Here is a 26,781-nt window from a genome sequence, read left to right as displayed (position 1 = left end):
TTACAAATATCTTCAATCTCAGCGCACTGAAGTAATGCAGAGAGCAAAAAGCCAAGATCCTCCTTGAATCACTAAATCCTTGAGCCAGTAAGTGCAAATGGAAGATAGGACTAAATGAAAATGTGCTTTTAGATAGTTTTTAGTAAGTCTCACCTTGAGTACTGTATGTAGCCGGTGCACTAGAGCCATGGGCGGCGAATGCGCGGCGTGGCGCAAAAGCGCAGCTACGGAGCAACGCCAAGAATCCCGGACCGGCCCCGCTGCCGAACTGGGCACCGGCGTTACGTCACCACGTTCACCTGTGCAAGAATCTTGGCTTTAGAAAATCAATGGCTTCTACTTCTTGCTAATATCCAATTTCATATATCTATATCAAAATTCAAAATTAATTTATTAAGCACTTTTGAATTATCAAGTTTGTAGTGACTCTACCAGCAATTCTATCTATCGAGAAGCCAGCAATAAACTCAGCATCCAACATCATTTTACAATTTAAAAAATATTTTTCTATCTTGTGTGAGATGTAAGCGGCAATCACCAAATATAAGAATATATTTGGTTAATTGTCTTATTTTTAGTAAATTTCGTTGGTTCCCTCTGTAACTTAGTACTGTTTCCTACCATGTATGACTGATACGCTAATACTACGGAACTGTTCATTGTTAAATATTCTAGTTTTTTTTGTTCTTTGGTAATATTTCTTACATATTACTTATATACATATGGTACGTACGAGCCACATTTATCCATGTAATATGTCCAGAACGTACAATATTTTATACAACAAAAAATTGACTACAATGGTAAGTTTAACATAGGAACGACTGAATAATTTAAATTGGTAATTTTAGCTTCTTTAGTAACTATCTACCAACAAAGCACACCGAGTCACCTAGCATATTATATAATTTAATGAAACATGTAAAAAATGTGACTTACCATCGGGCTCTCCACTGGACGCACTTGAGAGCGAGTGTGCACGTGCTCGCAGAGCAAGCTCGTGCGCTGTATTTGCGTCAGCCTCTCCACCTTCTCCGCGAGTGGCGCCCTCCTCCCAGCCGGCCTCCTCGTCAGACGAGTCCTCGTGACCCTGCCGAGTAAAAACATCTATCATCTGCCATTCCTTAAATCACGTACTGCTTACTATTTGCTTTTGTATGTGTTACTTTTTACTACATTAGTGGAGACATAGTGTCCTAATTCCTTAAATTCCTTTAACAATTTTGTAAAAGTATTTAAGTTCTTCGTAGTGTTTGTTTTCCAGTAGACAAAGGTCGTAACTCACCGTCTTCGAGTGGTGAGGCGCGTCGTGGTCGTGCTTGGAGCGGTGCGGCGGCGGACTACGTTCGGGCACTCCACCCTCTTCGCGTTCTTCACTCAGCAAGCGTCTACGCACGCCCCAGTTGAAGTTGTCTGAACTCTCGCCCTGATTAGAAAAAAACATCACATCAACAATCGGGTCTCGCAAGTCACAATTGAGAATAGTTTTGCTTTAAAAATAAAAGAAATCACCTCAATACTTTCACTTTCATACTCTAGAAAGTCAAAGTCCTTAAACACTCCAAAGTGGTCAGTCGGCGGAGCTCCACCGGATGGCTCGTTTCCCGGAGTACCGGACACCTCTTCCAGAGAGGATGCCATTGAAGATTCCCTCTCCAACAACTCGGAACTCTGACTGAAGATCACCTACACAAAACACAGTCACTTATATCATAATTTAGAAATACCATTGACGCAATACATTTACAGTGGACCCAACCAAACTGTAGAGCTGTGAGCGCTAGTAACTACTAACACATAATATGATGGCCAAAAGATAACACTTAAGGTTTGCGAGCCCGCAACTCTACAGCAGTGCGGCCCACTTTAGCTTACCAAGTGAATTCAATGTGAAAATAACAATTATTACGTGTTTTTTTTTATTGAATATAAAAACTTTGGGCAAAAACGGTAACAAACATTTGTAGTTTGCCATCGAGTGTATTTAGCGTGAACTCTCAGAAGACATACTTCATTCAGATTTATGCTTCTTGCAACATTCTTATGTGCACTTGTGCAGTGCAAAGTGTTGTAAATACGATTGAAATAATAATTACTAATGCTGCTTTCACATTAAGCCGCCCTTCTCCGTTTGCGAGGATTTTTATCTGATTCCCATATTGTGGGACCTAGCTAAATGTTACAAGAGAAAAGCACTAAATAATCAAAACTGATTCAGATTTGTCGAGTTGAAATAGAATATCCCATTCTCTTTTCGTAAGTTAAAATAATTTCTAAATATACAACAATATACCAATACCTCTGTAAGGTTTATACTAGCGCACATTGACACATCAAAACGGATAAACAACCGGGGATGTTGGGATGAGGTTAAATAGTTTCTGGCATATGGCACGACGCCATTTTTGCATTGAAATCGTACTGACGCAAATTGAATAAGCATATATTAATAAGCTCATTGCAGTTGCAGTATTAAGGCACAGGAATAGGCATACAAAGGAAGTAGTACCGGAAGCACTAACAAGTGAAAGAGTAGATCAAGACTATTTTGTGAACATCTTGAGAAAATAATCCAAACTATAGTCGTTTTCAAATAGCAAGTCCCTTTAGGCTTTGTTTGTTAGTCTCTAGAGGTAATAAAGTAATGGTTAATGGTTAATGAGTGATGTGTAAATATTTTAGTTCCTCGGATAGCACATTATACTCTTTACGGACGAAATTGAGAGCTTTAGATGGTTTATAGTAAAACATTTGTTTTATCACACAGAACGCCACATTGTTATCATCTTGAAACTTCCGGATTCCCTGTGTCTATACCAATTAGTTAATATTCAGGAAAGTAGGTAATTAGAGTACACAGCTAAATGTTTATACGTATGGATTAAACGTGCGCGAAATTTCAAATAAATTATAATAAACAATCCAAGTTAGGTTAAACATTTTTTTTTTTAAATTTCTACTCTGAGATATAAATAATTATACCAATGGCGTGCATAGAGGGTATGCACAGGGTATGGGTAGGGTATTTTAATATGCTTGACGTTCTTGATTTTTAGAATTTTAATCCTTGTTTGAGGGTCACCAAGGTGTGTCATTAAAACTAATAATCTAGCGATGTGACCGCTAAGCGATGTTAGTAATCTTCATTACACAGTTTAAATACAGTGTCTCATGAAACCTAAACGGGCCTGATGATTCCCGAGCACTATTATAGTCAGTTAAACTAGACGTTTATGTTCGCCGTTTTGTAGACTAGTCTAAAAAACAATCTCTATTCACTAAGCAGCTTACTCAATTCGCGTTACTATACTAATTGTTATTGTTGGCATAATGGCCGCTAACATAAAACAAGCGTGCCGAAAGGGTCTAACTTTCTGGAAAAGATTATAGTATAATATATTGAGAGTTTAACCTCCATGGGCGAAATAGCTAAGTTTGTAAACAACATGGTAACAACAAAGCGGCTAAAGCAACACAAAATGTGACGACACATACACAAACACAAATGTTATACAGCTTGTCGCAATACACTGGGCGTTTGTGAAAACTTATGTTTTTCAAATTCAAATTCAAAATTCTTTATAGCTAATTCAGTTGGCATGAATACGGATGATTGTAATATATTTTATTAGCTAAACTGAACTTTTTTGGGATTATTTGTCAAGTTAATTTACATGATTGATATTGTACTTGGTCCATTCGCCTGCTTTGTATGTCGATAATCTAAAATAAGTATTGAATAATACGTTTGTTTGTTACAAGTTTATTCTTTGTGACCATTCATCAGACGAGGCTTTCCAATGCCTAAATAGTTAGAGCGAACTATTAGAAAACAGTTAAGTTGGTATTTGTCTTGTTATGCATTCTTATGTGATCCCCATATTGTGGTTCCTAACTATACAACTATCACAAGGGGAAATAACTAAATAATCAAAATTGGTTCTGATTTGTCGGTTTTAAATAGAATATGCTATTATAATTTCGGAATTGAAAATTTTTTTTAATTTATAATGCATTGATTAAATTAAATTTCACAAAGAAAAAAAACCCTATTCTTTTTTCGTCTGTTTATTGACGTCGTTTTTAACGTTAAACGTCCACTACTAAACTTTGGTCTGTTGGGTTTTCTTCTTGCCAAAGTTAAACGTCGCATGTGTTAACAGCTTCCTTTATATGCTTGAACTACTCTTTTGATTTTGTCTGTCCAAAAACTGAGGGTCTACCAAATTTCCGGTGCAAGTAATTTTATATAAGCTTTACTTCTAAATTTATTAATAGTTTTAAATGACAATGTGAGATGGTGATAGTTTTAAGTTGACGAATTTAGTTATCGCCATCAATTTTACATGTAATGTACGCATCAAAAGTGCCATCTATGTTTCTATTTGAATAAAGATATGTTTGACTTTGAGACTTTGTCTTTGACTATTCGACATTTGTCAGACAAGGGTCAGCTTTACAGGGAAAAAATAATAAAACCCGTCGTTTTAGATAGGTTAGAGAGTCGAGGACTTCGGCTGGTCAGCCATCCACTATTGGTCAGTTACCACCCAGTATATGCGACAGTCGATGAAAAGCCATGGTCATACTATTGAATGCCCAAAACGTGACATTTTGGGGTCAACAGATGTTTGCAATAATGTATCCGTATGTCTATTGTCAGAGCCTTAACATAGCGGGGTGTGTGTGCGAAAGCATGTATGTTAATATATTAGGTTTCAGCGTTACCTTGGAACATAAAGTGGTAATTAAATCGTCCTATATGCAGCGATGGATAGAAATATCACTTTTATTATTTTCCTACTTAATCTTATTAACATGACTAACATTCCCCCTTTCCCTTGATGCTAATAAAGCTTTTTTATGAGGGGGTAACGTCTTAAGTTTTTCAATGAGATTTGGACCTATGGTATGACTTATAATTGCATGGAGCAAAATGGGACAAGACAAAATTTTCTATTAAACTATAACTATTGTTTTTTTTATTTATTAACCAGTATTCACAATAATACCCCGCCAACTAGCGTGGTGGGTCGTAAATAAATAATAATATAATAAAAATAATATATTTATTTTTATTATATATGGCTCATACCGACTGATAACGGGGACATAACTCTCTCGAAGTATTTTTATGACTAGAGGGATGTTGTTAAGGTTTATAAAAATATGTGTTCACCATTATAACAAGAAGTGCCATTGCATCCGACTCCATGAAATTATAAACACCAGCCAACCCTTATTAATATTGGAAGAAGCTGAGCCACTGACGTTTGAAATATTTGTATTCATTGTTCAGTGTACACGTAAATTGCTCGGCGTACACGCACACTAAAACCCAGCCATTTTAAAAGGTTACTTGTGATATTATTCACATGCCTTTCATAAGCAGGCCATATGTAATTTTCATTATACATTTTATTCAACAATACCTAAAATGGTATAATTTAGTATTTTTGCGTTTTTAAGGGCATAATAATTCTCGGTAGCAAAAGTAAAAGAGGCCTATTAAAATGGCTAAACTGTAAGTAGTCATCATCATGCGCTGTACAGTTTATGCTCGTATTAATAATCGTAATAAAAATTGTACACGTGTAGTTATGAATGCTTTTGCTTACAGATGGACTCTTTGGTAAGCCGACACGTTGTCCGCAAGTGGTGAGGAGGTTGACGAGGCATTCGCGGACTCGACTCTGTGGAAAAACAAATAATTAGTGTCAAATTATGGAACGACTAGGCATTGAAATCGATCTGTATGCCGTAACGGCAAACAGCATGACGTTCATATGTAGTCATGCCTATTTGATGCAGATAAATTTACTAAATTTACTAAAAGTGCAAATTTACTTCTTTTGTAATTAGATTCTGTATTAGGATATAATATTATTTGAAATACATTAATTTACTAAAAATCTTTATTTCGTTATAGTACATAGTATATCCTCGCAATCGTGGTTCTAAACACTGTAACATCAAATTGAAATGGATCAAATTTTACTCGTTTTAGGGTAGCAAATTTCGTAATCCAGTTTAGACTAAGAAGAAATCTTATTTGCTGTATATTCAATAAATGCTGTGTGGTGACCTCTTCTCTTTCTGCAGGTGTCGTACGAGGCTACTAACGAACACCAATCCGTCTGGGCAACTTGTAGGCTGTCGATATAATATGTTATATATATATTTTTGCTTCATACTATGTGATATACTAATGCTATTTGTTTAACCAACCTGCGACATCCACGGCCTCTTCCAGCCGGCGGCCTGCGCGTCGGCAGGCGACAGCGACAGTGACCTACGAGGCGACGCAGCGCTGTGCGCCTGGGCTGCGTGTGCGCCGCTCGCCTCCGCGCCCACCACCGTTGACGCGGAGCCCGACGTCGACGACCCTGACACATTTATATATACACAAAAGTTTACAAAAAATACTTATAGCTATATATATATATATATATATATAAAACCACATCAGAAAACCACCAAGGTTTAGTTTATATTATACTAGCTGTTGCCCGAGACTTCGTCTGCGTTTGTTTTTTTGATGTAATAATTATTTAAATCGGTTATTATTTGTCGGAGTTATGGTGTAAAATCGTCAAACACTCATCCCCTCTCCCAAAGAAACCGAGCTTAATGTCGGGATAAAAAGTATCCTTTATTACTTCTAACACTTCCAAGAATATGTGTACAAAGTTTCATGAGGATCGGTTAAGTAGTTTTTGCGTGAAAGCTTAACAAACAAACTTACATTCACATTTATAATATTAGTAGGGATAATGCTCACAGAGAATTAAGTCTAAGTACGTTAAGTTACCCAGTGTACCATGTTGGGTATAAAAATGATCATAAGTGACTCAAAAAGAAGGATTCCAGTTTATTCTTAATATTACGAGGATTAGTCTAGTACATCAGTGGGTAATTCATTAATTAGGCGAGGAAATAGGTAAACGTTCATGCTCTCGCCATACCTATTGAACGCGCCCGAAGTGCATAACCGGCTTCGAGTGACGACCCGCGTGCATACAGGATGTTCTACTTTGTTTCAATATATGTTATTGGAAAAGTTTTCTACTATACCTGCACTGGTAAAACTTTACACTGTTTAAATAGTTCAGAACAGGAACAGTCTTTTTCGGAACAGTCACTTATCTTTATTTTTAAGGATAAGATTTAAATTTTTTGCTGTTTGAATATTTCTTTCAAATACGAGTTATATGTACGGCTATAACTACAAAAAGCATATTGGATATATCATTGAGCTAGAGAATTATACAACATTAATTTTATTTTGAAGGGAATACAATTTCTTAGAATTACCATATTAGCTTAAAACTAAAATGCATACATATAAACCCATATATAATAACTATACGTCAATGAAAATCTAACAGTGCGTATGTTAAATTCAAAATTCATTTATTTCAAGCTGGCCTGTTTTATAAGAACTTCGGAAACGTCTCGTGAAAATGCTTGCTTGTATTGATTCTACCATCGGTCCGGTAGGCAGATTCTACCGAGAAGCCGGCAAGAAAATCAGCAGTTGCTCTTTCTCTCATTTTACAGTTTACAATTTTTAGAATTTTTCTATCTTGTTGGAGATCAGATCGAATGCTTCAAAGAAGCCTTGTCGTTAATAAATCCAACAATCGTATAGTAACCATGATTTATTAAATCTGTTTTGCCCCCCGGACGCAACAACGACGGGGTGTTGTGCGTGTGTGTGTTTGTGTGTCTGAATCATATTATAAAAGCATATACTCAATCCCACAAAAAAGTTTGAGCTTCAATGTCGCATAGCGGATAGTGATTTTGCTTAGTTAAACTTTTTTTTTCTGATTTTCTATTTTTTTTTTTTAATTCTACTTATAATATTATAATACTTAGAGGTCATCCCAGAGACGGACAAAGGTCTCCACTCTTTTCTTGCAAGAAATCTTTTCTGTCCCTTGATGTGCTCAAAAGAAGAGGTACCTCTTCTTAATTAAAGCGACTCCCGGCTTACAACGGATAAGATGTTCTAATAGTTCTAATAAAGTATAATAGTCTGATGTGAAGAGAAACCTCTCGGACTGATGTCATGCGGATGGTTTGATTAACTGATTTCGCAATTTAAAGGGTTTACAATTTTACCTATTCGAACCGAAAGGTCGAATTCCACGTGGTCGGTCGTAAGAAAATATGCCAAAAACAACTAAACAAGTATGTGTACAAAAGTGAAGAAATTGTCGTCGTCATTATCGTCAACCGATTACATATATAACTTGGGCCTCCCGAAAGGAAAACCGAAGTCCTGACAACTAGATAAAGATAGATTTCAATAAACTACCCATTGCCTCTTAAAAAGTTGGAAGTTTGTATGAAACGTAAGCTTACAGAAAAGTCCCATTATAGTATAAAGGACTACGTAAACGTACGGACTACGTAAACGTACGGACTACGTAAACGTACGGACTACGTAAATGATAATGTGAGATGGTGATAACAAAAAAAAAACACCCGGCTAAGTTTGTTGTGGGCTTCTTCTTAGTACGGGACGCGTTTGGAACCCTCATCTCTTTAGGTTTCAGTTTACGAATATGGTTATCGCCATCATCTCACTACCGCGTATTTCTCATGCACACATCAAAAGTGCCACCTATGGACCTATTTAAATAAAGATATTTTTAACTTTGACTTTGGAAAAAATATCAAGTCCTAACTACCTACTAGGCTGTCATAAAGTACGTACAAGCGGAATATTCTGCCTCGCGAACTCTCGCCCGTACTTTAATTACTTTTAAAAGCTTTACATTGCTAACTAGTTTTTCAAGTACGTGCCGGATTACGTAAATCAGTCGAAAACAATAGTGTGAACGCAGGAAAAAGGTTAAACTTAAGAACATGTTCCATAAAAATCTGTTACGTAATTTGATTTACAATGTTTACCTAGTGCTATCGATCGATACTGCGAGAGGAACAAATAAAGGTCGGTGTAAAATTTATAGAATTGAATTGCTTTTTAGTCAACCAAGAATAAAATTATCAAGTTGCTAGGGATTAATAAGCAGGTTTTACAGGCTTGACTATGTCAAAGTAGAACTGATAAGTAAATTGTTCCCATTCAAACTGTGATGTATTATTCCGACCCACCGCGTCGCATTGCTCTCCCGAGTAATCGTTTAGACAAGCTTTGACTTGAAGTAGTTTTAGAAAAAAATAATGCTTCTGCGTTAGAAACAGTTAAGATAGACAGACGTACCTAAGCACTACATTAGAATACGCTGAGAAGTTTAAAAGATGCAAGCGCAATCAGCGAAATCTACTTTGTCTTATGTTATGTAAAGAATTACGACTGTGACGAACTTTTACCTTTATCCGGTGTAGCACTAGATGCATTGGACAGTGAGCTGGGTCCAGTGGCGGGTTGACTGCCACTCTTTGGCAGGTACTTGCGACCGATCACGGGTGTTTGCGACAGGTCGAACGTGAAGTCCATCGTGCGGCCGGGCAGTTCCTGGAACAACAAGCGTCTTAATAAAGTACTTTTAGGGAAAACTATCAGAATCTAGTCTTTTATTAAAAATGGCCATATCCCTATGGGGCCATATGCCTATGTATGAGTATGGGGGACACGCGTCTCACCAAGGATCACCAAAGAGTGCATCGACAGTATTTTAAAAGCAATTTGCTCTTACATTTGTAACTTCCTACCATAAGCGACCTAGCGGCGGCTCGACCATACAAAATATGCGATGAGTGTTAAACCATTGATATCAAATCACAGCTTTTATATTAAGGTAAATAAATATACTATGAAAATACACATCGCCTTCTAGCCTCAAAGTAAACTTAGATTGCGCTATGGGTACTAAGATGACTCTTGAATATTTTTATGAATAACATACATAAATTCTTATGATATATAGAACACACCCAGACACTGAAAAACATTACACAAACATTTTCCAGTTGTGGGAATCGAACCCACACCCTCGATGCCAGTAAGGTTACGATGATCTGTCAAGTTGCACAATACGTGATAGTTAAACTAAGAACTAGAGCTATATAATGTAAGACGAGCTAATTCGAACATAGACTACCTTTTTTCCGTGCAAGTCAGCGTCGAGAACAGAGGATGTGTGGTCCCAGTGCGGTGGTACCACCAAAGTGGAGCATCGGGTGACCACCAGCTTGAGGATCTTCATTGCCTCCTTGTAGTTGTTGCCGTCTTGCTGCATACATACCAAAGAGGATTCATTTATAAATACATAAAACCAATAGCCGTGCGTGTGTCTCGCAAAAGAACTCGAAAATAATCTTTCGATCTAAATATTAATTTGTTTCTTTTTGTTATTTTATTCACTTCAATTTCTTTTATTCGCTTCGCTTCATTTTAGTTCTCGATTTTTTTTAACTTTGTATGGGTATTGCTACTTCGTACAACTTTTAATAGGTGGCGTTAGATTAACATTGATAATTATCTTAGCATTGTTTTAGATAACCACAATCAGTTTTTTATGACTACAGCCTTTAAGATTGGTTTTGCTCGCTGCTATGCTTAATCCGTAAGCAAGGTGTTTTCATATTAAATGTTCATTTACTCATAAGAAGGCAATTTATTTATTGAAATGTAAAAAAATATTTTTTAGTAACTTTTTAAAATAAAAACTTGTAAGGATATTTTATGCATGATCATAATTTATTGATACACATAAAACTTACAGTGAGATTCAAAATTAAAATTTAAAAATTCTCTATTCATGTAGGCCTATCACAGGCACTTATGAAGCGTTCATACATGTATTTTTGTAAAATGTGAGGTTATAATGATAACGATGTTAGTTACAACAACAAACAATTCTATGGGGACATTTATTATAAAACAATAGTGTGGTCATGCCATGCAATTTATTAGATTATGAGCCTTACACCTATGTAATAGGATTTAAGTTATGAACAAGGGTAATCAAATCGATTTTAAGTGGTGCGTATTTTTCCGGATCATCTAATAGAATATAACTACAGAATAGAGAGGACCCGACTTTTTGATTATACAAACACTCGTCATTTGAGTTGGCGTTTATCTCTCAGATGCACAATTTGTAAACAAACTCAACTTCTCTTTATTAAATTGACGTCCCTTTGAATTGTTCATAGTTTAAAAACTAAAGCTATGAGGATTTGAAATCTAACTTCATATGAGAGGCTCACAACAAACTTTGAATTCGATTTTGAAACACAAATACAACCCGTAAATGTGTTTCGAAATCGAATGTAAAGCAAAGTATTTAACTTCAGCAGGAGTTTTATTACACTTTGGTTTAATAGAACTTATTAACTCGATTGGAACAGTTATGTAATGAACTGAAATTTGAAAGCTCTTTAGTTCATTAGCTTCACCTATCATACGGTTTACAGTATGTACAAAAGCAATTGGGGATAAGTCAGTGACAAAGTGTGATTCTATTCACCGTCTGTAGGCCAGTAAATAAAGGTCTCTTAAGAAACGTTTTCTTTATTTAGGATTATGTTTCTTCATTAATCAAAAGTGTAAAGTCAGTGCTGAACCCAAACCAGGCAGCCTCAGGAATGGCTAAAAATTTATTTTAAAGTTGTAGCCAATACTAAGTTATCATCGTCAACTCATTATTGGCTCACTACAGAACTCTGAACACTCCACTCAGAATGATAAGGGTGTAGGCGTAGTTGTCCACACTGGCCCAGTGCGAAATAGCAGACACACACGGCCTTGAGAATATTATTGTACTTTTACACCGTAAAAGCATGTGATATTTAATTGGTGAAATTAAAAAGCCACATAACATCGAAAAGTTAGGTTAGGTATGTGCCGGAAATCATACTCACTCGACCCGATTGGGAAGCCTATGCCTTATCCACTATGCTATCATCGCTCTTAATATATGTAAGATTATCGATAAATGAATAAGATATAATAGGAGTAGGGTTTGAGAAACTTACGTCAATAAATTTGGCGACAGCCCGCAGCAAGTCCGCGTTGACTGGCTGCGCCGCCGGGGCGTTCAGCTCCACGTAGTACAGCATGCAGTGGAGAATGGACAGCACTGGCAGCTGCAGGTTTACCGCACCCTGGACACGAAACGAAAAAAAAACACTAGGCATTATGACAGTAATAAAGAATAGCTGAGATATTGCGTTTATCTTATGATATATTACTCATGTATTATGAAATACGTATTTTAATTTACATTCGAAGTGGAATCATAAAACTTTAAAATCTAGCGATCCGTTATGACAGGTAATAAGCCGGATGTCATTGCGTATACATAAACATAATTTTGTACAGAAAATCTTCGAAAATTTCTGCACTTGCTATTTAAGTATATTAATTATTTTATAATTTCAAATTCTATCAGTTGCTCTGATTTTTGTTATCAATAGCAAAATCAATAATCTTTAGTCATGGAACAAAGGATTACTACGGCAGATAGCTCTGATTTGCCTTTAGCGTTACGAAATATGTGTGGCCATAAAATATTTTTAAAAATATAATTAGGAATTTCTATCAACAAAACCGTTAATTTCTCCAACAATAATATTTTTTGGATATAGTAGATACTTCCGAAAATCATATGGCAGATTTACAATAACATCCATCATGCCTACTTAATTTCATGAAAATAAAGCTTAATTCGCTATAACTTCTCCACGAAAAGCAGGAGAATCTGTATGGTGTAATTCATTGTATTGTCAACATCTCCGGAGAATGTTCCGGTTTCGGTGCGAAATATGATGTACCCTACATAACCGAAGATCTGTTTTGTGTGGAGTATAAAGATTGAAGAATAATATAAATACAACATACAGATTCGCCTGCTTTTCCGGAGTATAGCAAATTAAGCTTAATTTTCATAATATATCATGGAATTAAGCAAAGTAACGCCCGCTTCTATCCAATATGCCTATTTAAGGCAAGTACCATCATCAACATTTCCGGTCTCCCCTCGGTCCCTCAAGCGGTGTGAACGTGTAAAAGATAATTTTATTTTTGCGTAAATTAATAAATAAAAAGAAGAAAACCAAAAACGCGAAGACTAAATTGTAGTGAAAAAATAGGAGTACATAAGATTAAAGGAAGTAACCGTGCAAACGTTGTCTACGCCTCATCAGTGTGTGCAAGTAAGTGACAACTCACAAGACGTTATAGACATAATTACTGCAACACATATGCACCGCTTTCGATAACTCTGCGGCTGGCTGCTCCCCTGGTACAACTGTTTGCATGAATAGGTTGTTTTACGCGCCGTCTCTCTCGTAGGAACGACTCGCAAGAGTGAGCGTTATCTCCACGGCGCACGCGGCGAGTACTAAATACAAAACTACCCACTTGTCATCTATTTACACTACTAAGTCTTGCTGTGCGAAATGGATCCCTCTCAGCTGCAACATAAAATTCATTTTGCTTCCGATTCTGAAATTTCGAAAAAACCATCAACATCTGAAACTACTCAAACCCGTTCCAAACGTACTAAACGTTTGAGCGATGACCAGCCCGGTGATGTTTTTAGCCTATTCCAAACCGAAATGAGGGAAATGTTAGGTTCTTTTATGGACAAACAAAACTCACGCTTGGACTCGCTAGAAAAGCATATCACAGAAATCAAACGGCAAAATGAATGCATCAAATCAACTAATAAGGAAATTGAGAAATCCTTAGGGTATATATCGGACCAAGTCTCAGATTTACAGACCAAAATAAAGTTTTTAGAAGAGGATCGAGAAAAGCTGATGGAGTCGTGTAATTTCCTCCAAAACAAAATTGAGATAATCGAGCGCAACGCAATTAAAAGCCAAATTGAAGTAAGATGTGTCCCTAAGCGTATCACGGAAACGAAACGGGACTTATTTTCCCTGATCCAGAAACTATCCAGTCACCTTAACGTCGAACTAAATGTATGCGATCTACGGGATGTGCAACGTATACCAAACAAGCGAGATCAATTAAATTCAACTCTCATAGTCGAATTTTCAAATACAATTATAAAATCGGAGTTCCTCAGTGCAATAAAAAATTATAGAAAGAATAAAATGGGTCCCGCACTTAATACTATCCATCTTGGCCTTCTTGGTTATAATAAACCGATTTATGTGTCGGACAGCCTTACAAGCAAAACTAGAAAGTTATTCTACCTATCCAGGGAGGCCGCTAAGTCGAAAGGTTATGAGTTCTGTTGGACTGCGAACGACAAGGTTTACATGAGAAAAAAAGAAGGTCAACCCTATATTCTTATCCAGTCTGAAGAGCAATTGGCTAAACTAGAGAGTGCCCCGACGTCTGTGTCCGTACCACTAAACTTGCAGAATAATATGTGACTAATGGGTGTTAATTATACTATACTGCAAACCATGTATCTGTGTTTTACGTTCAATTTAAGAAAGATGACTGGCGCGAAATGTTATCGTCCCTTTGGTAATATATTATTTGGGGAAAATATAGTTATTTTTAAGATAAATCGTATTATTACGACAGTAGTGAAATATCCATGCATTTTTTTTCTGTTAAATATTTTGAATAAAGACTTAATACTAAGTCGATATAACGTGATATGTAGGGTTAAATTGTTCAAAATATGTATTAATAACTTTATATTGTATATTGAAATCATCCAAACTCGTTTCATATTAACTAACTACACAGCAGCTATACTTACACTACCTCCATACCTTACTCACCATTATTTGTACATCCGCGCAAAGTCTAATATCGTGTGGCACATCCGTTACGTATATAAACATTGTTTATTTAAAAGTTGTAGTAACTATATATTTTGTTCCTTTTTTTCTGGTAATTTGCCATTTTACCAATTAAAATGATTAATACAGCTGTAATAAATGATTTGGATACTAATGTATCCGCATCGACTAGTACATATGTCAATGAGCCCCAGCTATGTATTAGATACCTAGGGGATATTAGACATCAAATTACAGTTCTATCACAAAATATAAGAAGTGTACGTAAAAACCTAGATTACCTAACTGTGTTCATACAAAAATTAAACTTCTTACCGGATTTAATAATTCTGACTGAATGTTGGTTGTTGGATGGAAATACTGCATTTAATCTTACAAATTATGAGCAACGAAACTCTACACAATATCTCAACAAAAGTGATGGAATTGTCATTTATTTTAGACAAGGCCTCAAAATTAATATATCTGAGCCATCGTTTTTAGATGCAAACTGCCTAATAGTAGAGTTAGAGAAGGCTGTAACCGTAATATGTATCTATAGGTCACCGTCCTTCAAAAACATTGATAACTTTCTTACTTCACTGGAGCAGTTATTAAAAAACATTAAAGGTGAAAGTTGCTTCATTGTAGGCGATATTAATATAGATATTAAAAATGACACAAATGATACGAAATCAGATGAATACTTAAATCTTACAGCCCAGTATGGCTTTGTCCCTGGTCATCAACTTCCAACTCGGGGCCTAAACTGCTTGGACCACGTTCTTGTGAAATCACGAACAACAACTTCAGTAGTAGTCTGCAGATCAGATATAAGTGATCACGATTCTGTTATTTTTTCAATTAATAATAATAAGCAAATTACTTTACCTAGACCCATCCACTTAAAAAAGGTTAATTATGTGCAAGTAACAAAATATCTTCAGCTTACAGACTGGTCTAAATTGTATGAAAAAACTAACGCTAATAAAGCCACTGATGAGTTTATCAATATTATAAACACTATTGTGTCTAAAAATACAGAGCTGCGTACTATCCGTCATTCGCAATGTATACTTAAGCCATGGATGACTGCAAGCCTGATTAGATGTGCGGAGAAACGCGATCGTCTCCATATGTCAGTACGTAAAAATCCGAACGACCAAACTCTTTTAATTGACTATAAAAAATACAGAAATACCTGCAATAATATCTTACAAAATCTTAAGGACGAATACGATAGAAAAAGACTATTAGAGAATAAAGACGATCTGAGAAAGAAGTGGGATGTTCTTAAAGATATTTGTCATCTTAATTCTAAAAATAACAAAAAATGTAACAAACTTATAACTGAAAATACTCCACAACCGACACACGTACTTAACGAGGCAAATAACTATTTTTCCACCATAGGCGAAAAGCTTGCAAGAACAATTCTGGATGAGGTAGGGAAAACTGAAGCTGAACTAGCAAAAAATATCTCAGCACAGAGTGTCAAAAACAATAGCCAGTATTCTTTCTTTTTCACACCGACTGATGAACTAGAAATCCTGAAGATCATTAGCAACCTTAAAACTAGATCTGCTGCTGGCATAGATACTATCACAAACGAACTTTTAAAGACATGTAAACTTGTTTTAGCTAGTCCTATTACATTCATTTGTAATCTTAGCCTATCTTCGGGGGTAGTACCAGATACGTTTAAAATAGCAAATGTGTGTCCTATCCCAAAGGATGGAGATTCTACAGATGTGTCAAACTACAGGCCGATATCTTTACTTTCTTGCATATCCAAAATAGTTGAAAGGGTTGTTAATAAAAGGCTGTTGGATTACTTGGAATCTAGAAATCTTCTTTCAGAAAATCAGTACGGTTTTAGAGCGATTCGTTCTACTGAAGACGCGGTCACTGAACTAACTAATTTTGTTTCTGCGAAGTTGGATCAGGGAAATAGATGTATTGGTGTCTTCCTTGATTTAGCCAAGGCTTTTGACACTCTGTCTAGGAAAATCCTGATCAAGAAATTAGAAGCATTGGGAATACGTGGTACTCCACTGCAATGGTTCCAGTCGTATTTAACGGGCCGCAAACAAAAAGTTACGGTTGATAACCTATCCAGTAAAATAGCAGAAGTCAATTTCGGTGTGCCTCAAGGCAGCGTATTGGGCCCAACCCTATTTTTAGTCTACATAAATGACCTATGCTCCCTCAACGTCAGGCAGGCAAAATTTTTCACCTTCGCGGATGACACGGCCGTAGTCTTTTATGGAAATAGCTGGGGCTCAGCGGAGCGGTTATGTCAACAGGGTTTGCAAGAGGTTTTTGCGTGGCTCAGAAATAACTTGCTTACCGTTAACACAAGCAAAACAAAAATTATCTGTTTTAAAATATCGAGTAGAACTGATCCCATAGATACATTAAAAATTAAATTCCATACATGTACTGACTACAAAAGTGAGAGCTGCAAATGTCCCATGCTCGAACAGGTAAGTAGTTTAAAATACCTCGGTGTTGTAATAGATGAAGGGTTGCGATGGGACAAACAAATTGAAGCACTAAGGGGTAGGCTGCGAAAATTTATGTTTATATTCGGAAGACTTAAAAATGTGGCTAATGCAGAAATAATAAAGCTTGTCTATGAATCACTCTGCCAATCACTACTGAACTACTGCCTACCAGCGTGGGGTGCAGCTGGTAAAACCTACTTACTCAAACTTGAACGTACTCAAAGAGCCGTCTTAAAAACTGCGTACAAAAAACCTTTTCGGTATCCTACTGACAGCCTTTATTCAGAGTGTGGGTTCTTGCGTGTTAGACAGTTATATATAAAATCCGTTATACTTCGATTTCATAAGTCCGCAGCCTTAACAGTTATAACGCGCTCACGCCTTCAACGGTGGAAGTTTCCTTTTTTGAGAACGAAGTTTGGACGTAGATTTTACCTGTTTGCTGGACCATTCCTCTATACGAAGGTTAACAGAATACTAAAAATTGTAAAAATGTCACGATATAAATGTAAAAAGACACTTGATAAATGGTTAATTGAATCAAACTACGGAGAAACAGAAAAAATGCTCACAATATTAGAATAAATATAACATACAATAAACACACAGAGAGACACACGCATGCACACGCATGCACACACAAACACAGTCATACACACAATCATACACACGCACACACATTGCACACATTAAAGAACAATTTTTTTGTCATTATTGCTCCAATTGCTTTTTTTGTATGTTTTTGATTTTTTATTTTTATTTTATTATTAAGTTACCTTTATTGTATTCAACCTGGAAGGAAGTGACTTCCACGACACAGGGAATCCTAGTGTGGAAATCACGGACTTTATCTGTATTCTTTGGATTACTTTTTATGTGTTTGTTTGTTTGAAATAAATAAATAAAACATGTCATCATCACAAACATCATCATATAAGCAGTTGGCATCTTTTTATTTCCCCATTAGTAAGCCGTTGTCTGACTTGATGGTATGGAATGATGTAGTCTAAGACAGTAGCTGGCTAATACGTTAGGGTTACGGCATTTACAAGCCATATCCCATACGTCCTTTGCTGGTTTGCAAGGCTTCCCACGCGTTTCTGCCTAGCGGCTTTTTGAGAACCGTGTAATTTATTACAGTAATTGTAGTCGCATATAGGCTTTACTTTCACAAGATCTCAGTGGCCTCACGATAATATGACGACAGAGTTAAATGTAGCGACTTATTCCATTTTTGGTTCTAGATTGGATCAATCGGAACATGGAGGTGTGAACAAATTTGGACTTTATAACAAGTGCAACAAGGTACATATCAGGATTCCAAAAAACTATTTTTTTTAATGAAGTAGAGCACCTTTCATATGCGATATTCAAAGTCGCATGGCAGCGGCATGGTACTTCTAATTACACTTTGTTGTAAGTAAAAAAAGAACGGGGCCTTAACCAAGTTGTACTTAATTAGTAGGTATATTGAAATGTATACCTTCGTATGTTTCCCTAAAAGCAAATATAAAAGCCGCTTTTAAAATAAACATCGCAGGGAGGACTTGAAACAAATTTACTACGTTATTAACAATTTTTAATATTCCACTTCTGATACGAACATTAACTGGATACGGATAAAAGCACTAATACATGATCTCAGAGAATCGAATACGAGATCAAACGAGTTATTTGAAATAGTATAAAATAGTTATTTAGATTTCCCCTAGGAGATCTCTAGGGATAAGCCTCTTATTTGTGCACGGCGTCTGATATTGCAAAAGTACTTTTAAAATCTTCCTTCTATTCATCTAGTCTATCCTCATATCTTTAAATCTTTATTTCTCGCGGTATCTATATTTGACGATCTCTTTGGCGCAGCGGTGAACGCTATGGTTTAAAGTAGGCGGTCTGGGGATCGATCACCAGCAGGGGCAATTTGGGAACTTATACTTCCCGATTTTCTGTTCTGGTGGGAGTCTACGGCTGTGGCTAGTTACCACCCTACCGACGAATACGATTAGCATTTTAGCGTTCCGGTACGATTTCACTTAGAAATCGGTTAGGGATATGGGTTGAATGTAACTAACATATATCTAAAATAGCCCGTTACTAGCCGTTATTCCACTACCGGTAGTGCCGGTAGTGGAATACAATATAATATATATATTATAAATGCGAAAGTAAATTTATTTAATTATTTATCCTTCCTTTACGCCCTAAGTTAGCGACCAATGGAATGAATTTTTGTGATTCCCACGGGATTTGTAATAAACCGTAATAAACGCGGGCTTTCGTCTGTGATTTGACAGACCGTTGCGAACACATATTTAAAAAATGGTTTCGGTATATGCAAATCTTCGGAACAGTTTGTTTGGACGCACATTCACCGGCACGAGTTCTATATCAAACGTTCGTGACCGCGAATGTCCATCAAGGAACATCCAGAGTACCTTTTAGCGTAGTAAACGCTTTTTTATATGAACCATGGAATGAAACTTTGGTTAGCTACCTCAATAGTTAACTTAATAGCGCAAAGGGATGACCAGAATTTCGTGTTTGTAACAATAAAAAATCAAGTATTTCTGTCAATAACACTTATTATATTATATATATATATATATATATATATAAATGTATAGATATAATATAATAAGTGTTATTGACAGAAATACTTGATTTTTTATTTTTACAAACACGAAATATATATATATATATATATATATATTATTTATTTTCACTGGTGATGCATCTTACATTCGTATTGTATGTATTTGTTGGTTGCCTGGAAAGGACCGCTGTGAATCAATAAGGCCGTCAAAGCACGGATCTCCTCTCACAGTGCGAAGGGGTTAAGCATTAACGTAAGCCTAGTGCGGTTTTTGAGAGACACACCTTTTAGAACATTATGCAGAACTCTCAGGCATGCAGGTTTCCTCACGATGTTTTCCTTCACCGTTGAAGCAAGTGATATTTAAATTACTTAAAACGCACATAAGTTACAAAAGTTAGAAGTGCGTGCTGGGATTCGAGCTAGGTCACCCGAAATAGAAGTCGAGTTCCTGCCCAATGCTTTAAACTCTCTATAAAAGATTTCGAAACAGTTAGCTTATTGCAAACATTAAAACACCCATTTTATAATAACCATAATATCCTCCAAACTGTTAATATAACGTTTATTTCATAATAACACTCCTTTCTTTTTCGTTGTAATTCACGCACGTGTCCGTCTGAATGCCGCGCGCCGTAAAAGTAGGTTACTCGAATACCCGCCATTTCTCTTCGATATTTTTACTGTCTTCTTTACGAAAAAAATAAGGAATACAAACTTTGACAACACACCGCATAATAATGATAACTAGCGTACCCAGCCCGCTTCGCCGGGCTACATTTTGCTTTATTTTATTTAAACAATAAACTTACATCATTAAATTTTTAATTTAAGTCTCATAATATATTAAATCATTTATTTCTCTCCGTATTCATTCCCTTCTATTCTCTTCTCGAGGTGAAGATCATTATCTACACCCATGTACACCCAACAATAGAATATCATCATAGTAAATAAAAGCTGTATTTGACAGTTTGACAGTTCAAAAATAGGAGTGCTCCGATCGTCACCAAACTTTACAGGATTACTCGCCAGGTCAATCCGGAGATTCCCTGAAAGTTTCATTGAAATCGGTCCAGCCGTTTCGGAGCCTATACGGAACATACCCACACACTTTCTCTTTTATATATATAGATTAGGCATTAAAAAACGAATGTGGTAATAGTAACCACATTCGTGTTTTAATACCCCTCAGCAACAGTTGCATAGATTGGTTATTTATGCAACTAAAAAAATATTTTGTACTTTAAAAAATTTAGGGAAACCGTATCAAAAGATACTAAATTTGTCTTTAAAATAAATACTGTAAAATATTTACCTTCTCCAGAACCTCGACGAGGAAGGCCAGCATCTGTAGCGAGAGGTGCGAGTAGGTGTCCCAGAGGTACTTGACTACACACTTAGTCCACTGGAAGCTCTCCTTGCTGAAGGTGCGCCGCGAGTATAGCGTCATCACCGTGCCAAGGTTCTCCAGCTTCTTGCTCTTCTCTGACGTGAACTGGAAATAAATAAATAAATAAATATACTGTGACAATACACACATCGCCATCTAGTATCACATCGCCATCATCCCAAAGCAAGCGTAGCTCGTGTTATGTGTACTAAGATGACTGATGAATATTTTTATGAATAACATACATAAATACTTGTGACACCCAAACACTGAAAAGCATTCATATTCATCACACAAATATTTTGCAGTTGTGGGAATCGAACCCACGGCCTTGGACCCAGAAAGCAGGGTCGCTGTTCACTGCGCCAGTCGGCCGTCAAAATATAACTTACATTTACAAAAGTATCGACCAAGTTTTTTAAAACATTTGCTATATAAAGTGGCTCAATGTTATTTTAGTTTCTTATCTCTCACAAGATAGAATAATACTAAGAATTGTTAAAACTGTAAAATCATGTTATAAAATAGCATTCTAAAGAGTTTCTTGCCGGCTTCTTCTCTGTAGAATCTGGTAAAGCCACTACAAACAGAATGACTTGATGTTTCAAAAGTACTTATAAACTATCGCTTACCTATCGGTGAGCCCTCCCTTAAGATAAATATTACATACAGAACACCTATTCCTTCCTATATTTATGATTATTTTTAGTTTTGCTGTGTTTACATGTCATTATTATTATGTCATGGTCACTTGTTATAGATGTACATATAAGGGAATGTGTTAAATATTGTACAAGTTTATTACTGTATATGGTAATAATAATAATAATATTATTAGTGTCATTAACAAATAAATAAATAAAATAAATAAAATAACTAGGCCTACTTGAAAGACTTGAATTTTCAAAAAAAAAAAAAAAGAATTATAATTTTTTTTTAGATTTTGTAATTTGAATATGAAGTCTCGTATGAAAAATAGCACTTGTGTCAAACGAGCCTCATGACGTCACAGTTGCATAAATAGCTAAAGTCCCGACCTGCGCGATGTGGCGTGCGGCGCGCACGCACAGCTCGCTGGCGTCCTCGTAGTGGAGTAGCATGTGCGGCAGCAGCGCCACCACGGTCATGGGGAAGGCGAGCGCCTGCGTGGGGTCAATGACCGGCAGCTCCAGCAGCGGGATCGTGTCCACCAGCACGCCCACCACGGCCTCGTACGTGTTGGGGTGCGTGCAGCCCTGCAACCGAGCGCGAGGTCATCCGGATTCCTTATAGTAGTCATTGACGGACTAAGCGGATAGTCCTTGGTTAGTGATAAAACATCGCGCATGGCAGCCCACACGCAGTCAATATTATTGACAATATGCAGAACATTATCAAAAATATTGACGTCTGCGTGGGAACCGTATAAATCATAACTGGTGTAGCAAGAGTGGTGTATGTTTCATTCATCATCTTTCACTAACAAACCTTTAGCAGGAGTGAATGCAGCGAGGCAGGTCCGTGGGTACCGTGCGCCTGCGTGCGATCTAACCGCTCCCGCGCATCTGGTCTGTCCAGAGGCAGGCGGGCCATGACCCGGGACAGCAGGCGGACTCCCAGTAGGAATTCGTGTTCATAGTCAGACTCCAGTAGAGACGCTCCCACCCAGAATAACGTCGCCAAGATTGTCAGTTTGTCATCCTGTGCAAAAATTCATTTTAAAGTGCGCATGCGCAATACAGCTCATGCCATATTATTTATTCGATTACTTAGTATGACATCTGTTTTGAGCTACAGGCAAGCAACTGCACCATATGGTCAGAATGACAAAAATACATAAATTTTGATATAATAATAGTTCGGGATGAGTTAAGTACCTGTGTAGCTGAATCCCCCAAAAGTTTCAGCGATTGGGCAGACCTCGACCGACACAGATTGGAACACACGCCCTTCGCGGGTTCACATGATCGTGGGGGGCGAGCTTCTGTGGAATTCATTACTAGTTTAATTACCCTGATTTATACCAGAAATCTGGATAGATTTAATTAATTTTTATCCCAAAATTTACTGAAAGTTATTTATCAGGTGCTTTTTATCGCAACGCTTCAGCAGTAAAGGATGCCAGTCCGTGTAGACTACTCAATTTATTTCAGTTAGGGCAAGGCTCCCAGTTTCCTGACGATTTTGGCCAAGGTGGTCATTCTCCAGAGATATTTTCCAACCACACGAGAAATATTATAGTGCACAAGTGTGCGCAAACACAGGAGCACTCTCTATTCCCACACTCTCGTCCGATGACTGGTACTAAGAATTTCTTGATATTAAGCCCAGATACTATTTATAGGCCAGACCCGGTGATTGAACCCCTTCTCACCATCAATAGACAGTTTTCAATACCCAAAGCGTTGAACTGGCGAGCAAAAATCCGCAACGTCAAAAATATAGGTAGGGGAAAAAAGAGTAATTAAGCTTGCCATAAATAAATTAAGCTAAAAGTGATGATTCAGTTTTAGACGACAGCGACAAGAAGGTTGTATCACGACTTACCATGGGGTTGCTTTTCCGCCGGCGGGTTGCTCTTGCGCATGCAGTATGACACCGAGTAGCTTGTACTGCGAGTGTGGTTACTGACGCATCCGACGCAGACGCCTGGCGATCGTTTGCCTGTATCAAATTGAACTGTGAAAACTTGATCTAAATATCTTCGAACATGAAAATTAAGGTTTCACTCATGATTTGGGAGCCCAGTGTCTAGTAATAAAGGTAATATTTTTGTACATAACGTAAATGCATTGAAAGTTATAATCTTTTTCGAAGATTTTGTATTTTCTATTGAAAACAATACTTTAGATATAAGGAATTACTCTAAATATCGGTAATTTTTATTGGGCACGGCATAACAAAAACAAGATAAATTTTTTTTTAAAGATATATTTTTTGAAACTAGGTTGTTTGGACATTATAACACCGATAACTGAAGCATGATTGATCTTATCTTATTGAGGGAAATAAAAATTGAGAGGTGCAAAATATATAAACTTCCCATAAAGTAAATAACTTTTATTTAGTTTTTTTGTTTATTTTGTAGCCAACGTCTCAGATAACTTACCAGCGGCATAAGCGTTGCCGTTCGGTTGTGGGCCGCCATCTTTGTTGTTTAAATTAGGAGTAGACTTGAAAATGTCTCTCATGTAGTCTAGCGGCCTGAAGTTGGACTCTAGTGAGTCGACAGCCGCCTCCAGAGTCAGCAGTAGCTCCGTGACGTAGCCCTGCATGTCTTCGCCCTGCTCTGCCACGGTCTCCACCAGCCGGGACAGTATGTCTGACACCATGCGGCCGGTCATGGCAACGCCGATAAAACGGAATACCTAGCAAGGAGAAGATCAATTCAACACTAGACTGTGTCAACTTTTATATTTACACAATTTTTTTTAAAGTAATAATTGCGGCAATCATATACAGTGAAAATTATCTAAAATGTAAATTTTCTAATTGAAATTTTAAACGTAAGATTATACACCAAAATCAAAATAAACTTTCATAATTCAAATATACTTCAGATAGAAGGCATATATTAATTCTTAATACTGGACTGGGCAAAGGTCTTTTGAAAAGAGATCCAAAATCCACGATTCTGGGCCACTGACCGTCTGTTCACCTCGTTGGGGGCCTTTCCTTTCTGAGAGTTAGTTCATAAAGTTCTCAAGGGCGTCTAAAGTCTTCCAATCCGAACTCTGCCAGGGTGGTGGACTACTCGTGGCCTGCAGTGACTAACGCACTGCAGGCCACGAGTAGTCCACCACCACCATTGGGTAGCATGTAAGGTATGGTAATTTGTGACAGTTTCCCGAAAGCGTTACCTGCAGTGATCTGCCCGCGTAGTGCCGCGAAGGACAGGACAGGCCGAGTTGCAAAGCGGTCTGCGCCCAGCGCTCGGAGATGAGCGCGTGCGGAAGAGATTCACGGAATATCCGCAGCGTGTGCCGCAGCAGGGTCGACATTTGCTGACAGCTGCGGAGTGTCCACACTGCGAGGACAACGTTGGTGATAAATTGTTGGTTGATTAATGGTCAATAAAAAAATGGAGGTGGTGAGAAAAGAGCTCAATTCCCGACAGACTCTAACTTTTCTAAGTTATGTAAGTTTTAAGCAATTAAATACCACGCTTTAAACGTGAAGGAGATAAAGTGAGGAAATCTGGATGCCTGAGACTTCTCCATAATGGTATCAAATGCATCTGAAGGCCAACTACCTGCACTTGACCAGCCCTTAGTTGGCAGGGGACCCGTACCCTATAGAGGGCCGGCAATGGGTTGGAGTTAGGATGATGATGAATGGTCAATATGCTAGCCAAACCTAGATAGCTAACCAAAAATTAAATTTAATGACACCAACGTTCGTAATACAAAATCAAATGGGTAATAAGCTCACCAAGAACAGGTTTAATTCTTATACATTCCAAACAAATACTCATTTGTTATATGTTCTTGTTCTCATTATATTATATGTCGCCACGCAAACATCCGGTCTAACTAATAAAAAAACTGCGTACATAGATTATAAACCCCCAGCTAGTAATTAAATTAAAAATTAATAAATCTCTGACACAGTAAATTGATTGGAACCTTTATTTAAGTAGCGGCCATTTTGGATTTGAATTTTGTCGCAGTGTGTGTATATATGGTGAGGGAGTTGAGAAAAATATGAAATCTGTCATTATATGGCGGCGGCCATTTTGGACCGATTATTATCAAACATAGTTAAGATCACTCCCGACTAATTCTCCGTCAAGCTAAAAAAACTAAATCAAAATCTTTTCATCCACTCGTGTGAATCGACAGATTCGATCGACAGAAGTGCTCGATACCGTACTGACTTGAGGACACTGGCCCTCATAACTGTCAAAGTCAATAAGAACTCCAAAACATCTACTTACAGTCTATCGACTGATTATATATGAAAAAAAAAAAAAAAGTTATTTTTTTATTAGAGACGCTCGTAACTTTAGGTTTAAGTTGGCGAACGAAATTATCACTTTACAATTATGAAAATATATATGTATGAACGCTTCATTCGTGCCTGTGATAGGCCTACATAAATAAAGAATTTTTAAATTTTAAATTTAAATAGTCCACCTTTGGCAGTGATGTCTTCGTACTGCCACAGCGGCATGTGCGTGGGCCGACTGGCCAGGTAGTGCACCAGCGACTTGATGGCGTCGGCCACGGGCAGCTCGGCGACAGCGGGCTCTGCTTCCGCCTCGGCCTCTGCCTCGCCAGTCACGATCACCGGCAGCGACGGGTAGTTGTCCGTCTCACCTGCGCATGACCAGTGTCACCAGAGCTCATCGACACGGCAAGCATGACAGGGAGACAGGAAGAAGTTTTTATCTTCTTTTACAATGTTATCAACTCCCCGAGCATTGATTGTCTACTTCTGCTGGCGCAGACACCGCCCAGTTTCCTAACTCCTGGAGATGGGACTGAGAATTTTTAACAGCAAAATCCACGGGTGTCATACCCTCTGTGCCCTTTCTATTTATTCATAGGCCAAATAAAGTTAGAGAAGAAAAAAAAGACTAAACATAAAGGGTTCATTTTAATTCGCTACAACACCCTATA

At 37.3% G+C, this 26,781-nt stretch overlaps 1 protein-coding gene across 3 annotated transcripts in view; it reads right to left on the bottom strand.

Moving 5' to 3' along the window:
• The window catches only part of LOC120636057 (protein furry), a 186,965-nt gene that overhangs the window by 16,658 nt on the left and 143,526 nt on the right, over positions 1 to 26,781 (bottom strand). For 2 of the 3 annotated variants that reach the window (XM_039907327.1, XM_039907328.1), the window contains exons 36-52: positions 26,296 to 26,478; positions 25,021 to 25,187; positions 24,270 to 24,528; positions 23,708 to 23,824; positions 23,038 to 23,144; positions 22,649 to 22,861; positions 22,219 to 22,416; positions 21,107 to 21,286; positions 11,956 to 12,084; positions 10,077 to 10,208; positions 9,346 to 9,490; positions 6,229 to 6,386; positions 5,619 to 5,693; positions 1,513 to 1,686; positions 1,286 to 1,426; positions 940 to 1,090; positions 154 to 299 (exon numbers count right to left, since the gene is read on the bottom strand). In XM_039907327.1, coding sequence (XP_039763261.1) covers positions 154 to 299; positions 940 to 1,090; positions 1,286 to 1,426; positions 1,513 to 1,686; positions 5,619 to 5,693; positions 6,229 to 6,386; positions 9,346 to 9,490; positions 10,077 to 10,208; positions 11,956 to 12,084; positions 21,107 to 21,286; positions 22,219 to 22,416; positions 22,649 to 22,861; positions 23,038 to 23,144; positions 23,708 to 23,824; positions 24,270 to 24,528; positions 25,021 to 25,187; positions 26,296 to 26,478 — 2,675 coding nt within the window. Of the gene's footprint in view, positions 1 to 153; positions 300 to 939; positions 1,091 to 1,285; positions 1,427 to 1,512; positions 1,687 to 4,728; positions 4,759 to 5,618; positions 5,694 to 6,228; positions 6,387 to 9,345; positions 9,491 to 10,076; positions 10,209 to 11,955; positions 12,085 to 21,106; positions 21,287 to 22,218; positions 22,417 to 22,648; positions 22,862 to 23,037; positions 23,145 to 23,707; positions 23,825 to 24,269; positions 24,529 to 25,020; positions 25,188 to 26,295; positions 26,479 to 26,781 lie in introns of all 3 variants that reach the window. The other variant, XM_039907326.1, reaches the window with a different exon arrangement.

Source organism: Pararge aegeria, chromosome Z, assembly GCF_905163445.1.
Source record: "Pararge aegeria chromosome Z, ilParAegt1.1, whole genome shotgun sequence".
NCBI classification, from domain to species: domain Eukaryota; kingdom Metazoa; phylum Arthropoda; class Insecta; order Lepidoptera; family Nymphalidae; genus Pararge; species Pararge aegeria.
The sequence above is the reverse complement of the archived record's forward strand: the minus strand, read 5'-3'. Positions and strand labels throughout refer to the sequence as shown.